The sequence below is a fragment of the Electrophorus electricus genome, chromosome 7 (assembly GCF_013358815.1).
Source record: "Electrophorus electricus isolate fEleEle1 chromosome 7, fEleEle1.pri, whole genome shotgun sequence".
In the NCBI taxonomy this organism is placed as follows: Eukaryota; Metazoa; Chordata; class Actinopteri; order Gymnotiformes; family Gymnotidae; genus Electrophorus; species Electrophorus electricus.
Genome location: NC_049541.1, coordinates 10,532,096 through 10,549,799, shown reverse-complemented (window position 1 = coordinate 10,549,799; position 17,704 = coordinate 10,532,096). Strand labels below are relative to the sequence as shown.

At 42.4% G+C, this 17,704-nt stretch overlaps 1 protein-coding gene across 10 annotated transcripts in view; it reads right to left on the bottom strand.

The window, feature by feature from the left end:
- magi2a (membrane associated guanylate kinase, WW and PDZ domain containing 2a) overlaps positions 1 to 9,344 on the bottom strand; it is a 194,112-nt gene extending 184,768 nt beyond the window's left edge. For all 10 annotated transcript variants that reach the window (XM_026997448.2, XM_026997454.2, XM_026997465.2 and 7 more), the window contains exon 1: positions 8,968 to 9,344. In XM_026997448.2, coding sequence (XP_026853249.2) covers positions 8,968 to 9,244 — 277 coding nt within the window. In that variant the 5' untranslated portion in view covers positions 9,245 to 9,344. The remainder of the gene's footprint in view (positions 1 to 8,967) is intronic.
- Positions 9,345 to 17,704: the final 8,360 nt, after the last annotated feature.

Here is a 17,704-nt window from a genome sequence, read left to right as displayed (position 1 = left end):
TGGGGCAACTACTGTTTAATGACTCTGAGGAAACACTAGTAACCACCACACTCCACTCTGACCTCCTCTGCCCTGCTGCTCAGTGAAAAATGGTTGCTGCTGCAGGTTTCTGGATATCTTTAGTGAGCACAGGAAGGGCAAGATATCGAGAGGGCAGTTATTATAGAAGAAAAGGGAAGAAAGACATAAACATGCAACTTCCAAAGTGGGATACTATTTGGAAAGAGAAAGACAAAAATCAAGTAAAAATAAAGACAAAGACCGAGAGAGAGAGAGAGAGAGAGAGAGAGAGAGACAGAACGATTACCTGTGTGAGAGAGAGAGAAAGAGAGAGAGAGAGAGAGAGAGAGAGAGAGAGAGAGAGAGAGAAAGAGAGAGAGAGAGAGAGAAATTAAACATTTCCTGGACAGTTTCCATTACTTGTCTTGTGATGATGGGACAGAGTTATGGGCTTTGTACTTTGCCAGTTTTATCATTGGCAAGTGCCAAAAATGTCCAAATGTGTCCAAATGTTCAAAGATGTGCCTTGAGCCTAAAAGCATTTTATCTACATAAGAAATTAAAGGTAGTCCGTTCAATAAAAAGTACTTTTCATTTTGTTCATTTACATTTACAGCATTTGGCAGACTCTCTTATCTCATAGAATGTATCCTAGCTAGTAGGCCAGTAAGTTAGAGTTCAAGATACCATTGAACTAGAATGCTGTTGAAACACAGGGATCAATGCTGATGCCTAGAAGTGCAAAACACATAACAATCAACAACAATCAGTGCAATAAACAATATCCTACAATAAGTACTAGAGTTACAGTTACTCAACATAGATGGAGGATCAATAGTCATTTAAATATTTCACAAACAGTTGGGTCTTCAGTCGGCATTTGAAGACTGCAATGGACAGCCAGCGGAAGTTCATTCCACAGTGTGGCAGCCAGGACAGAGAATAGTCTCCGTGCTTGTCTTCCATGAGACTTGAAGCATGGTGTTTCAAGGCGAGCCGTACTTGAGGTTCCAAGTACTTGAGGTATGGTTCGGGCTTTGGCCGTTGCCATCATGTATGAAGGGGCTGGTCCATTTTTGGCTTTGTAGGCGAGCATCAAGGTTTTAAAACTGATTCTGGCAGCTACAGGGAGCCAATGAAGGGTACACAGCAGTAGTGTGGCATGTGTGAACTTCAGAAGATTGAAGGCTAGCCGTGCTGCTGCATGCTGGACCAGAGGTTTGATGGCTCTGACTGTTCAGATGCTTATAAAAATGCAGCATCTTTAAAGTGTGAGCATGTTTCTCTCTCTTAAGCACACATGTGCGCGCACACAAACACACGCACGCGCTCGCGCGCGTGCACTCGCACGCACACACACACACACACACACGCACACACACACGCACACGCACGCACACACACGCACACACACACACACACGCACGCACACACACACACACACACACACACACACACACACACACACACACATAGGCACATCACATCCTTAAACTGTCATTGATTTTTCTAGTGAATCAGCAAGAAGGCAGAATAAAGGGAGTTTGCAAAATGCTGCCCTCCTCTCTCTCTCTCTCTCTCGCTCTCTCTCTCTCTCTCTCTTGCTCTCTCTCTCTCTCTCTCTCTCTCTTTCTTTCTCAGGTATACACACTTTCAGACTTTATGGTGAGCATTTCTGTTAAGACTGTTAGACTTTCAAGACAATAAACTTAATATACTCTGACTTTCTAAGTAATATACCCTACTTTCTAAGCACCACTGTGGTGTGAGGTATAAGTGGCCAGCATCTCCTGGGCTGATGGAGACTGAGAGGTTAGACAGACTGAGCTTCGATGATCTGAAACAAACAGGGGGTTCGGTGACCTCAGCATGTAATCATGTAAGATGGCGAGAGGAGACTCCTGGCTTACACACAGCACGCTGCAGTAATTACACATCATAAGCGCAATAGTTTTGAGTTTCATGTAGATACAGGCACACAGTCTTACACTACATGCAAGTGTTTAAGCTTGTAAGATTGTAGAAAAAAACTGGTGCGTGTGCTTTTGACTTGTGCGTTTTGCTGCTCCTGCATTCATATGCGTTTATACCACGAAAAAAAGTTATTTTTTATGAAAAAAAGAAAGACTACTTTTTTATTTTTTATGATAATGTATCAGTGGAGTCCTCAGAAGCATAGCAATGAAAGTACACACACACACACACATACACAGATTTATCTCTCTGCTCCTCACCATACTGATACGTGAGTGTGAGAAACATCCATCAATGAAATGTCTGAACTAACTCAATTGCCTCAAAGAACTTAACAGCTTCTTTGGCTGCTAAAAACCTTTTATCTCTCAGTCTGCTCCAGGGTGGCTGTAACTCCACCATGCCCAGATAATAAGGTCAAACGTCTGAGCCCTAACACATCTCACGTACAAGACTCTCAGACATCAACAGGCCATGCAAGGGGAAAAGCGTAGGAGAGGAACCTGCTTAGGCCCTGAGAAGGGGGAGGGTAATATATTCAAATATATTGGATTATATTTTAATTTCCCATATATATTTATAGGCCTATATAATAGTCACACTTGTCACACACACCAGACTTTTTATGACTGAGGTTGAAATCTCACTACAGTTGCTCGCTGGCCCACACTTTAACCGTGTGGTGGCTTGAAAAATCAAAGACCCATTCAATAGGTCACGGTTTCTCTAGTCGGCCTCCATGTCGTCTGTGACCATGTTCTGGTTCTGTGCTCCTTCCCCTATCCACCGCTTTGTCCTGCCCCCACCCCTGCACTGCTCTGTCTTGTTTGGCTCTGGGTTTTGGTTTTGTAGTACTTTACGTTAGGGTTTATTTCTTGTTTTCTTCTTAGTGTGTGGCTGTTAGTTTTGTAGTCCTTTTGTGCTTGTTCTTGGCTGTGTTTTTCCCCCATCGTCGGAAATAAAGGATGTTCACACATCCGTCCTGCTTCCTCATTTACGTTACCAGCATTTCAAAAGAAACTCATGGTAATGATCTGACACTTATGCAGTCTGACTGATTAACTTCATGTAATAAAATGAGTAATAAATGTCGAAATGAAGGCAACGTTGATTTGCAGGTGGTGGAATACAAGCCATACATTACACCAGTGGAATTAACATAATAACCAAGGTCCATGCCATTAAACAAATTCTAGACCACTCTTGGGAAAGAGTTATAGTAAAATGATAACTCAATTATGCTAACAAGTTTGGTTTTAAACAGAAACAAATGGAGAATTAATCTATGGCCAAACTATGTCAAAATTTGAATTAATTTGTTTTCTACTCTGAAATATATCACTTATTTGTGTTTTCCAAGGCCTGACTATGGATGAAAGAAGCCATGTAAATGGATTATACAATGAGGATTATACAATGGGGATTATACAATGGGGAAAGAAGTGTATATTGTGGTGGTCAATAAAGCAGCTTAGTACATCCAGATCTGTAATTGATGTGTCCTTAAAAACTGAGGCCTGTAAGGAGGCAGCAGAGCTACAGAGATGAATTGATAGAATGGTAATGCCCTCACGGAAATTTACATTAACAGAAACACACACACACACACACACACACACACACACACACACACACACACACACACACACACACACAATACTAATTTTGTGCAACCTGAAAAAAATAGTGGTTTGTTAGATCATTTCATCCTAATGCACATCCACGAACACTCCCACCAAAACACAGTACACAGAAACATGCACAAAACTACTCACATCTTATAAAGTTGGAGAAGAAAACACACCTGCAAACACAGCGGTTTTGGGCCACTAAGAGGGGTCTCTAGTGGATTACCCAGCAAGTCAAAACTACTAAACTAGAAACATTAACGATGTGGCAGGCAAGATCATACCCAGATTCTCATTGAAGCTAAACCCAATAAGCCAAAGACCAAGATCAAAGACAGCCCATTAGCACTACAGAAAAGTGTTGATAGATTTCTAGTTAAAGAAGAAGCACTGGGCTTCTGAGACATCCGACTGAGAGTGCAAACCTCTGTAAAACTCTCTGCAGAAGACTTATCGTTACAGGTGTGTCAGGGTGAGTAAGCAGGAAGAAGCCTATCCGTATCATTATCCATGTAATCCCAAAACACTCCAGACTATCATTACCAGACACTGAGCAGTGCTGGAGGGTGAGAGAAGGCTAGAGAGAGACAAGGTGCGTGTGGAAAAAATGGTGATTCTCATACCTACAGCACTATCCGCACTATGAGAGCTAGTTCCCTGGAGAGCGCTTCCCACAAGGACGACAGAGAGGCACGGGGAGACAACAAAAGAGGAAAAGCTAGAGACAGACAAAGCGTGGAGGAGAATGAGTGACAGGGTGGTGACTCCCTCCATTATGATGACCTTTGACCCATTTGGCAGAGATCAGAGTGTGTAGACAGTTTGCGAAGTAATGAGGGTGCTGCAACGTTCTAGACCATCACATTGTTGACTACTGCAGAATAGATGGCCGATTGCATACACCCCATTACTACATGCAAGCACAGAGAGCACTGAGACCCCCACCCCCCCGGCCCAAATAGTTCCATAAACAAACGTAGTTCTTTGTATAATGCAACTGTGCTAATACAGTGTGTGTGTGTGTGTGTGTGTGTGTGTGTGTGTGTGTGTGTGTGTGTGTGTGTGTGTGTGTGTGTGTCCCATTTTAGAGAGCTAACAGGTTTGCTCAAACTGCTGCATGTAAGAGCTGAAATGGAAAGATTTACTGCAGCTTACATACAACTTCACAGCCTGTCAGTGATGCCAATTTCTTGTTGCCATGACATTCCTCTGCTGTTATGGTCGTTCATAGCTTAAACCAGAGCTTTCTGACCCAGTCTTTAACACACGGAGCACACTGACCTGACATTCTTCAACGCCAACATTCGAATGCTGCTAGTTGAGTTTGGTAGTAATTACTGTAGAATACTAGACTCATGTGCTCCGAGTTAAAAAACTGCATGTTTGCCCTCTTGTAGGTCCTAGTATACATGTACCATGAGGGGTGGTTTGAAAAACTCTGAACTTAAATAATACCATCTAGTTCTTGTCTTAGAGTAGGGGTATCCAATTCCAGTCCTGGGAAGCTGGAGCTCTGCAAAGTTTAGTGACTGCTCTGCTCTGCTCCAAACCTGGCAATTTATTGATGAGTTGAATCGGCTGCGTTTATGTATGCAATTACCAAGCCACACTGGTCTCTGGCCCTCTTGGAACAGGGTTTGACACAGTGCTACATTAACTAATATTAGTTAAGCATACCTGATTCAGCTCATCAATCAATCGCCAGGTTTAGTAGGTTGGTCTGAGCAAAGCAGGCACTAAACTTTGCAGAACTCCGGCCCTCCAAGACCGGACTTGGACACCCCTGTCCAAAAAACTGCAGAGTTTAGCTAGAAGAGCAACCTCTACCTGACACACATATATTAATCTAATAATCTCTAATCTGAGTTAAAACTAAGGAGAGGAGAGCAGAGGAGAAAAGAGCGCAGGAATAGAAGCACTATCATTCAAAATGTCAATTTTGAGTGCTGTAATTGCAATTATGCCTCAAAATGTTTAATAATCAGGTATCATAAATTTTTTAAGCAGCAATACAAATATGATGGTTTACAGCAATCTATTGCAACCGTAGCCCCGAGAGACTTACCAAGTGTAGACCTAATCATGTTCTTTCTTACTGAATAAGGCTATTAACATCAAAACCCTTAGTCAGCCATGGCAAACTGTGCTCTCCAATGTTAATCACTGCCCCATTTTGATGTGGTATAGGTATTTGAGGTCAAACCTGTTGTATCACAATTAGTGTCATATTGTCACGTCTATGGCTTCCAGCCTACCCCAAGAGGGCTTCCCATAATCCCCCAGTCCATTCACAAGACCTAGCCTAATAGTCTCACTTGCGTCCAATTACCCTTAATGTTTTGTCTATTTTAACCTACCTGTATCTGTTCCTCTTTGCGAAGTCTCGCTCCACAGTGCTTCTAAGATGTTCCATTGTACATACCCGATTGTTGTGGTTCTGACTCTATGCTCATCCTCTTTATTTTTGTTCTTTCACTCCCTGCCTGTCATCTCACTGTTTCTGGTATTGGACCAGGATTGTTGCTGACTCTGTTTTTGGATCAAGATGATTATTCATAAATGAACCGAAATTCTTGCTCCAGAACTTTCACTTGCAGTTAAGTGCTGGTATATTCCTTAAATCTTCACCGAGGTTTGTCACAATGCAAAAAGTATTCTGGAGCAGATTTTCAAACCTCTGTTTTGAATATGCAGTTAGCTAGGACTCCTTGATTCCAAGGTTAAATGTCCATATAGAAACCAAACAGTGAGCAGCTTCTACTATAAACTGCTGTCATAAACAAAACATGAAAATGGAGTCATTTATAAATGCATTAGAACACACCTTGACTGCTGATGTGAAAATACAATAACATATCTATCAAAAACAGTCTGTGAATTGACTTACAGCAACAAATTTACTAAGTTGGTATATCGATTCAGTATTGTGGAAAGCTGATATTTTTTACCTGCCAACCTACTAGATGAATTGAAAGCTTGAGGGACTGCAAAGAACTGCAAAGCTCAAAGAAACACTGAAGTTTTCCTGACACACTGGAAGTTTACACCATAGTGCTGTTCTAGTTTTTGACAGAAGGCAAACACTCACAAACACAATGAGCCAGAACTCAAAACACCCATCACTCCAGCAATCGGCTCCAGCAATGAGAGATAAACAAGAGGTCGCTAAAAGCTAACCAGGTCACCTTATCCATGTGTGTGCGTGAGAGAATATCGCACAACTCGCTTTTGTGTTAAGGAACACCACACATACAACATCTTAAGGTGTCAGACTCAGCATTAGACTCTACAAAAATTCCTGGCCGCTTTCATTTAGAAACTTGGGCCCACGTACATTTTGCCAGAGCTGGAAAATAACATGGAAACATTCATCAAATCATAGAGCAGGGGCCAGTGTAGATTCAGCAGCAGAGGATTGTGTTTCCCCACAAAGCTCCCTTGCACACCACACACTTCAGGCTCATTCCTGGATCCTCAAGCACATGGCTTGCACAGGATAGTGAGAGATTTTGGGCTCCTCTGAGATTAAGATGGCACTTAGTACAACTCTGTTTCCCAAAAAGCATGGTAGTCTTGAGTCTTCTTGAAGATGATCCAGAGTGACTAAGTGATATCACTCATCTTCACATGAGCATTCACTATTCACTGCTGCTTTTGGCATCTGGGGCTCTGTTTGCTTGCTCAGTCTGCTTTTGGTCTTGCAAGTGGGTACCTATTTAGAATGAACTCAACAACACACACACACACATACACACACACACCAAATACTGGATAGTGGACCTGCGAGATTAAGTGTGCGGCTATCTAGCATTTTCAACTGAGCTTGTAGATCTAAGTTGGCAATAAATGTTCCTAAAGCCTGCATTTACATGAAGCACAATGTCAGATGCAAAATGTAAAAAAAAATCTGATATATGCACATATTTTCCCCACAACTCCCCAAAGCCTGTTTCACTTTCTTTCACAAAGTTTCAAGAAACAAGTCATGCAGATAAAATTTTAATATGTAAATGAATTCTAATTATGATACACATGACAAAAGAATAGAATTTTGAAAGTGTAGTCAGAACTACAAGGCAAACCTAAACCCCACAGTACAACACAGACTAGGGTGCTTATGACAGTGTACAGAAAACAACATCAAAGCCTCACACCTTGAAAAACGGCACAGGACACTGGGCTTATAGAATTTTAAGACTGACTTAGAATACGCTTCCCTAACTGAAAACACAGAGCTGCAAAGCTTTGATACAAAGTTTCATGCTTGTGTTTATTTATTTATTTATCATCCACCCAAAAGATAAGATGACTGAAGACCCAAACCAAAGATTAAAATCTAAAAATGGCTAAGATAGCAAAAGATAAGTTCTATGGGGCATTTAAATGGCAATGACACTTTTCATATTTATATTAATTAGCATGTAATGCTGACAGTGAAATAAAGTTACTAGTTACAGTAAGACTATATAAACTTGTTTTGAATCATTTCATGTGCAAAGTTCAGTGTAATGTATCTCTCATCCAGTGTCATTATGTTGTCCTATGCGAGAAAGATACTTCATATATATATTACATCTCCGTGTCCTGCATAAACAGTCTACTTAACCGCAGATGTGAACTATCCGAGGGATTTCAGCTAAATCTGTGCATACAAATATAAAAGATGAAAGGTAACATTTTAGAGCACGACATTACAGTAGCCTCAATCACTGCTTCCATCATTTAGACATAAATACACCCAAAGGCGTGGTAGAAAGCGACAAACGCGCGAACACCAGTTGCAAACTAGGACACTTTAATTGCATTTGACCATTCTTTGCACATTTTCTGCCTTCGTGCACAAAAGAGTCAACTGCGCTCGTCGTTTTGCTCCCACAAGCTTACACGAACTCCGAAGTGACACACCAGCGAAAGTAGCCCGGGCTACGCTATCGGTATCCGATTACGCATTCTCAAACGACACACACACACACACACACACACACACACACACACACACACACACACAAACACACACACCTACACACACGCACGCACGCACGCACACATGCACACACACTTTCTACCAGTCCGCTTCTTAGCAACTCCTTAGAAGCCCACAGAAACGAGCTCAAACAACTGGGAAGCAGTCTCAACACCTACCGACACTCTCTCTGAAACAGTATCTACTGTTGCTCTCTTTGCAAACTTTCTCCCGAGTCCCCAGCTTGAGCGTATTGTTTCTCTTATATCAAACAACGAGTGTTGTCATAATTTGACGCAAATAATTTGAGTGCGTGAAAGAGTGCAAACATGCACTTAAACGTGAATTTGAAGCCCTCAGGGGCAGGCGAGGGCTGTAACTGGTTCGGTTCTGTGAACTCACCTTGCTTGACGCACTTTAACCGGACGGGGTCTTTGCAGTGCCTGACCACAGCCCACACATCTCTGGTCGTGAGTCCGGCTACTGGCGTGTCGTTCACCTCGAGAAGCAGCTTGTCCCGGGACAGCGTGCCGCTCTGGACGTCCGCGACGTACGGAAACCGTCCATTCTCCGCGCCCCCGCGCAGGTCCAAGCCGAGCTGTCCCCGCGCGTCCCTGTGCAGGACGACCTCGTGGACTTTGCTGGTCCAGTGTCTCTTCTTCTTCAGGCTTTTGGACATGTTTGGGGCCGTGGCATGGCACGAAGGGGGATCGGCCGCGCGTCAAGTTCTCCGTTCGCCTCGCGGCCCGCGCCCGTCACGCGAAGCGCCTCCCGTAACGGGCGTCGGGCGTGTGCATGGCGCGCGGCGGGTCCGCGAAAGCTGATCGCGTTACGCGTTACCGTAACCAAGAGCAGAGCCGCTCGCCAAACGGCTGCAGCCGACTGAACCGGATGTGATGTGTGCAGAAGGAGCGGAGGCGGCGTTGCCCGCTGGAGAGGAGAAAGAAGAGCGAAGAAAGTAGCGGAACTCCCATCGCACTGTTTCGCGTTTCACTCTGCAAACTGCTGGAATGTAAACTGTGCAGCAGTCCCGCAGCAAACGTGTCCCTCACAATAAATCTTGCACATCTAATCCAGCCGTTCTTCTTCATTAGACCATGTTGTAGGAAAAGAAAGTATGCTAAAACTTTTTAATAACTCACAGGAAACCAGCATGTAGAGCAATCAACTCCAAGGACAAAACCAACACGTTATTGACTATTTCAGTGACTTTATCTCGTTCTTGCAAAGGAGTTTACAGGCACGATCGCACACGTGCACGCGTGCACACAGACGATAATCATCAACCAAGTTTAGAAATATATTAACTATATATATTAACTATAATAAACACTTTTTTTGACTCCGCATTTGAAAACATTACTACCATAATGGAAATAATGGAGACTAGAGAGATCATGGACTAGATTTGAGTAATCGTGACAGAAACAGATTGCTTGTTAATCCCAATGTTTGTACAGATTTGGAGATTATCGGATGTTATCGAATGCCAGAATTGAAAACAAACCCACTGGATTGGAAACAACAGGATAACTGAACTTTTAAGGCATCCATCTACAATCTACAAAATCAGCATGTTTCATGTCTTGTCATGTCATGATGATGACGGATCTTGCATTTTTATTACATTTAAATATAATATTATCTATCTATCTATCTATCTATCTATCTATCTATCTATCTATCTATCTATCTATCTATCTATCTATCTATCTATCTATCTATCTATCTATCTATCTAGATAGATAGATAGATAGATAGATAGATAGATAGATAGATAGATAGATAGATAGATAGATAGATAGATAGATAGATAGATAGATAGATAGATAGATAGATAGATAGATAGATATAGTAACAACAACACAACAACAGAACACCATGCATGGCTAAACTGTATAGGCTCGTTGGGGAGGTGGGGGGTTACTGTTGTAATGTTGTGTGGGTTGTTCAGATGACCTAATCTGGATCTAAATAATATAGGTAGATCAATGCCAGAGCAGAGCCTAACATCATAGGACACTAGGTTTATTCATTCATATGGCGCCAAGAGACTTTAATCAAGCTAATGCTCCCTTTTTATATTGCAAGAATCACCCAGAAATGGTTTGAGGAATGTTCAGGTGAAATGGTGTTATTAAATGGGCCATCACAGTCTCCTGATGTTAATACCATCAAGTACCTTTGGAATGAACTCAAGGACAGCTGCTTCAGCATATACGGAAGCGGCCACCCATTAAACTGCGGCAGTTGCATGATGTTCTGATGTCTGGGACAGGCAGCTGTTATCAGGGCCAAAGGTGATATAAACTGCTACCGGCCAGGGGATTCTACCTTTTTTGGTAACTATGTCTATATTCTTACCGTAAACATGAAACACAAATATATTTAGCAGTTAGTCACAGCGCAGATGACTGAAGGTTCATAAAGTCAAGGAATTGGTGTTATGTCACTGCAGTATTCAGATTTATTTAAAATTTAAATGGATGGTGATCAATGGATGAATTGTTTTTTTTAACAAAACAAATATGATCTGATTTTTCATTCTTTGTCATTTTTTCAAATTTCTACTGAGTTATTAAAAGACTGTGATTTCAAGCATTTAGGATACAGTGACAATATATTAAACCCTCTTCAAACAAAACAACAGCTGTCTTGTTGCTGGTTTTAAAGATGGCTCTCTTGAATCACTTTAGAAATATTCCCTTTATCTGTAATGCCGCATTGTTTATAAAAAGGTTCTCATATCATCTTTATAGTACAGCAAAACTGTCTGCTTCCTCTGCTATTGACTTCGTGTTCATATTGAACATCGAGGTAATTTTATCAGGGTTTTTGAGTTAGTCACAGTTTCGTAAATTATATATCAAGTTGCACAGAAGCATCAATATTTTTGAATTCCCAGTACTTTTCATCTTTCCAAAATTAGAGCAGTGTAGATGCAAACCTAGAGCACTTCGCTCCAAATGTGTTTCATTCGATTTCAGAGGGTATCTTTATAGCTGTGCTATAGGACAGATGTAAACTGCTCCATGTGTTCATATGATACTTTGCCATGACAAGGAGTGGCAGTGGTGAGGAGAAAATGTTTGGAGATGCTGAAGGGACTCTTTATGTTGTGGTAAGAGGTTTTAAAGGAGCTGAGGAATTCTCTGAGAAAGCCAGAATGGCACTGGCTCACTGGGGAGTGCCCTGCCTTTAAAATGAAAAGCAAACATAGTCAGACAAAAGTAGACAGCATGGGGACCGAATGACCTTTATTTAACAACAGTACTTTCTTTGGGTTGAGATGAACCTGGATCAGACTTTACCAGCAGCCATACAAATGTAAGCTTTAGGTTTGATTCACCTCCAGCTCGTAGCATTTATATCATTAATAGATCTTAAAGAGGTTGACTAAAGACTCGTGACTGGTCATTGGTTTGTGTATCACTTCTATACCTTGGCTTTGCCTCAGCACACATAAACACATGCTTATAAAAATGCCGAAGTGATAATCTTTTCTGTTTGTTTGTGTATAAACAAATGAGATAAAATACCAAAAACTTGTCAAGATACCTCCGCGCAAGGCAGGAACAAATCAATCCCGGAAACAATGTTGCCTTGGGGATGGTGGCAAATCACTAGGCAACGTGATGTAACCATCATGATGAGCATAATTTCCAAGCAATTCGTCGCTATCCAGGAATGGAGTGGAGGAAGCTGGAGACTCCAGCGGTCTTGCTGCAGCAGAGCTGCCCAGACCAGGAGGGCAGATGGGAGGCGATGTTGCCTCCTTCACATCATTATGGGCAGTAATAGTCATCAGAAACGCGAGCGGGAGGCTTTGTGTTTCTTCACTCCCATTTGGCGAAGGGGCACTTTCCTCCACTGATGAAATTGCATTTGGTCGGGGGATTGAGAAGAACACTTGTTCCTGCTCGTTAATGGCGAAAAGAGAGCGGTAAAAGGATTCGGCCGTGTGCGTGTACCGCGTTCGCCGTGTTTACTTTTCCACAGTCTGCTCTGTGGAATGACACCATGCGCACACTCACACGCACTCACAGAAAGACATGTACAAACATACTCACATAAAGTCACACAAATTCTCAGAAGCTGAAGGTGGTGACAGTAGGAGGGTATTGCTAGTTAACCAGTTTAGCTATGAAAGCGATAGAAAGGAGAGAGAGAGAGAGAGAGAGAGAGAGAGAAGAATATCATTCACAAGACAAAAAAGGGAACAAGAGAGAAACTCGAATACTGAAAGCAAAAAGATGAAGAATCAGTGTTGTGCGCATTGCTGAGGCTTTATCATGCACTGCAGGCATAGAGTGAGGTCAGCCAACAGCACCACTGTGATCAGATAAAGTGGATTTACACACCATAAAGAGTAAGCTGGCACTCTGCTTGGAACAAACAGTAGTTGGCAGTGAGACCCCCAACAGCTCATCCACACAGTGAGACTCCCAACAGCTCATCCACACAGTGAGACCTCCAACAGCACATCCACACAGTGAGACCCCCAACAGCACATCCACACAGTGAGACCCCCAACAGCACATCCACACAGTGAGACCTCCAACAGCACATCCACACAGTGAGACTTCCAACAGCTCATCCACACAGTGAGACTCCCAACAGCTCATCCACACAGTGAGACCTCCAACAGCTCATCCACTCAGTGAGACCCCCAACAGCTCATCCACACAGTGAGACCGCCAACAGCTCATCCACACAGTGAGACCTCCAAGAACTCATCCACTCAGTGACAGCCAGTCTGTCTCCAAGTGCACTTCTATATGCTCTCAACTCAGGCTGCCTCATTTCTTAACTTTTATATATGTGTGCCACATGCAAATGAGGAACAGAATATTTTTATAGCAGTATAATGCATCAGGTCAAGTCGCTCCATTGTTCTGTGGGTGTTCTTATGAATCACAGCTTAAATAGGATCCAACAAACATAAATAATTTTGGTCAGAGGGGAAGTCGGTCTTTAACCAAGGCATATCACGATCACAGTTTGTAGCTAAAATAATTGCAATATAATATTTTTGCCCATATCATGCAGTCCCCCTGTCAGCCTATTGCACTCTGCACTTGCTGTGCAGCCAATGTGAATATGAGCAAGATCCTTTGAACTGATCTGGGATAAGGTCCCTCTGTCAATTTAATGCTATTCGAGATGTAAAGGGTGTTGTATCTGGTGTTGTATCAGTACTCTTGGGTTGGTGCTTTTGGTAAACATGGCCCTGACTGTTCCAGCTACGGAAAGCTGAAGAAGATGGTGTTTTTGTTTACTTCCCCTGAAGCGTGTGTAATCAGAATCAGAATTGTGCTTGTTGGCCAAGTATGCTGACCCACAAGGAATTTGGTTCCGGCTGTCGGCAGCTCAAGCAATAGGCAATATACATACAATACACAACAAACAAGCAAATTAACATGAATATATACAAATTATGTATAGCACAACATTATACACTAAAGTGCCAATATGTGTGATACTGCTAAAATCAGTAGTTACGATATATGGGAGTAATTTTGTGATAGAGTCTTATGCAGCACATTAATGTAGCTGTGAGCAGCACGTTATGGCGATCATTGAAGGAAAGAAGAAAAGCTGTGTGCAGGTGGTATGAGTCAGCGATTTGTGATGGTGATGGCATGAGGGAAGAAACTGCTCTAGTGTGCAGTTTTAGGGGTAGGTTCTGGGGCGCCTGCTGGAAGGGAGGAGTTGAGCGAGGCCGTGAGACGGACCTATAGTGATTTTCCCTGCCCGTTTCCTGGTTCTCCAGGAGTACGAGTCCTGGAGGGAGAGCAGCAGAGCCCTGGCGATCTTTTTTGTTGTACTCACTCTTGGCTGCAGGCCGTTCCTGCCTGCTGATTGGCTACTCTGAACCAGACCGTGATGGATGTGCATATGGCAGGTTCTATGATTGCGGTGTAGAACTGACTCTTCAGCTCCTGGGGTAGACCACACCTCTTCAGCTGTCACAGAAAGCACATTCTCTGCTGGGTCTGATGTTGATGTTGATGTTGGTCTCCCACTTCAGATCTTGGGAAATGTGCAGTTCCCAGAAACTTGAAGAATTCCATGGTAGACACGAGGCTGTTGGATTTTGTGAGGGGGAGCAGTGCCAAAAGGTCCTAAAATCCATCGTCATCTCTACAGTCTTCAGCGTGTTCAGCTCCAAGCTGTTCTGACAGTACCACAGCATTCACCATTTCGCACATATTGTGTGGTATTGTTTGTTATTGCACTTATTGTTGTCCCATATAGAGCATGTGCTTATTTTGCACTTCTAGGTATCAGCATTGATTCCAGTATATCAGCAGTATTTTAGTTCAACGATATCTTGAACTCTAACCTACTGTACTGGCGAAGATACGTTGTATGAGTAAATGACTTTTGCAAGCACTTTTGTAAGTCACTCTAGATAAGAGCGTATGCTAAATGCCGAAAATGTAAAACTGTAAAATCTTGGAGGAGTCCGATGACTGTAGTATTGTGTGCAAACTTCAGCAGTTTAATAGCGGGGTCCTTGGAGGTGTTATTGTTGGAGAGAAGAGTAGCAGACATGTCCCTGGAGAGCATCTGACTGTCTGTATACTGGAAGTGACTTCCCCAACTGGTGATCTACTGACAGATGTAGGTGGATGCATTGAGCTGGAAGAGTTTGGAGGAGACGGGTTCTGGAGGAATGATTGTGTTGAATGCTGAGCTAAAAACAGGATCCTTGCATATGTCCTGGGGAGTCAAGGGGTTGCGGGATGTAAGGCATTCCCATGGCAACTGTGTCATCCACTAGCCTGTTTACCCAGTAGACAAACTGTAGGGGATCCAGCAAGTGTCCTGTGATGTTCTTCAGGTGGGCTACTCCAGTTGCTCAAAGACCTTCGTGACTTCATACGTTAGGGGTGGAACTCTGTGGAGGGGTCCTCTGTGGCCCTCTGTGGTGGGATCCATTAACATTAGACTGAAGTGGGTAAGGGGTGTGAATTTGTCCTTTTCAAATCTACAGTAGAATGATCTGTAGTTTGTGATGGTCGTGAGGGATGATCTGTAGTTTGTAATGGTTGGGAGGGATGATCTGTAGTTTGTGATGGATGTGAGGGATGATCTGTAGTTTGTAATGGTTGGGAGGGATGATCTGTAGTTTGTGATGGATGTGAGGGATGATCTGTAGTTTGTGATGGATGTGAGGGATGATCTGTAGTTTGTAATGGTTGGGAGGGATGATCTGTAGTTTGTGATGGATGTGAGGGATGATCTGTAGTTTGTGATGGTTGGGAGGGATGATCTGTAGTTTGTGATGGATGTGAGGGATGATCTGTAGTTTGTAATGGTTGGGAGGGATGATCTGTAGTTTGTAATGGTTGGGAGGGATGATCTGTAGTTTGTGATGGATGTGAGGGATGATCTGTAGTTTGTGATGGTTGGGAGGGATGATCTGTAGTTTGTGATGGTTGGGAGGGATGATCTGTAGTTTGTGATGGATGTGAGGGATGATCTTCTGTAATTCAAGATGTCTTGCAGGCCTACCCACACTGATGCAGAATACTTTGCTGTAAACTTTGTTTTTCATCTTTTCAGTGTAGCTTCCTTTAGCCAAACTGATCTCCTATAAATATTGGGCACAGTGTGGTTGGGCTGCACCATTGTTTCATACTACACTTCTTATCAACATTAAAAGAGCACTTCCTCAGAGCCAATGCTGGGGAAGCCCATGTGCTGAGTGTGTTTCCCTCAGGTTGTGAACTGCCTGATAATGAGCTGACGAGCTGAACCAGGTGAGTCAGGTGTGTTAGAGCAGGGAAAACAAAAAGTGGATATATATAAGTACATTTACACTGTTATGTGTTAAGTAAAATCAGGATAGATTTGTTGTAGTGTCTTATATTTCTACAAATACTGATATTTGTAAAGATTGGAATATACTTTTGACTTAGATACTTTGTACTTTTCACTCAGGTGGCCATTCACATATAATTATTAATTGCTTTCCAGTGTTTAATTTCACCATATTCTCTTAGGCACAGCATCTGAACTGCTTAGCGAGCACCAAGGCTGAAAGTTATAATAGAATTCTATATATAACTGAAAGGAGTTTTTGACCTGATAGTTCTTTTAACCTACTCTAGCTGATTTTGGGTTGCCAACATATTTCTGTTTATTATTTAACTGATGTATGAACAATTTGATTTGAGAATGGTTTTAGACTGCTCTCCCCTTCCTTTGGAACAACACTATTGGTCTACACTGAACTCTTGTTTGGTTTTCAATGACTAAAAAGCATGATGAGCCAAGTATGTGACTAGACTGCTGTACCCGGCATCACAGAATTTCTCTAAAACACGTTCAGAAGCGGCTGCAGTCAGACAATGCTATGGCGGAAAGAGGCGCTCCAGAAATACGCTGCCCCACATTTTAGCACTTTCTCTCGTCATCCCATCATGAAGAACAGAATTAATGCTCTGATTTCCCTTGATGTCTCCCCATCTCTCATTATCATCGCATGCTGCCGTTTTGTTGGCACAGAAGAGGAATGTTACAGATGGCTTATTCTGAGAATATGACAACTTATACAACACCCCTGCCTCAGGCTATGGTCTCAGATCACTGTGCCACCAACCAGACTGCAGACATTAAGGAATTAAAAGTACAAGGACGCTTCAGGGCATTCAGTGTGTATGTTGGTATAAGTGACTCACGCATGTACAAACTCAGGCCTCTACCAACTTGATGGTAGATGAGGGGAGGCAGTGTTGTGGAACAGGCTGAACTCGTCAACGATTTTCACAGTGAATGATACATTAATGAGGCAGGTTAAGAGGTTCCTGGTTATAGATCATTAGCCTGGAACAAGAAAAATTGTGTTTTTGATCCTTTTTTTTTTTAATGTTTGATCAGTCAACAGAAAGTCATGCAACATAGATTTAACTGCACATTTTCAGAGAGTTGCAAAGACCTTTTTCAGATGATTCTAATTGAAAATACCAAAAATGAATCATTTGACAATACCGAAAAGCAATATCAGTGCTAACAAGCCTCTCATACTGTTGGGTTCTTCTGCACATGGTTCTTCTGAACCGCTGGGCAATTTTTAATTGATAAAACTTCAATTTCACGAAGTTGCATAATCCGAAATTAATTACTCAGT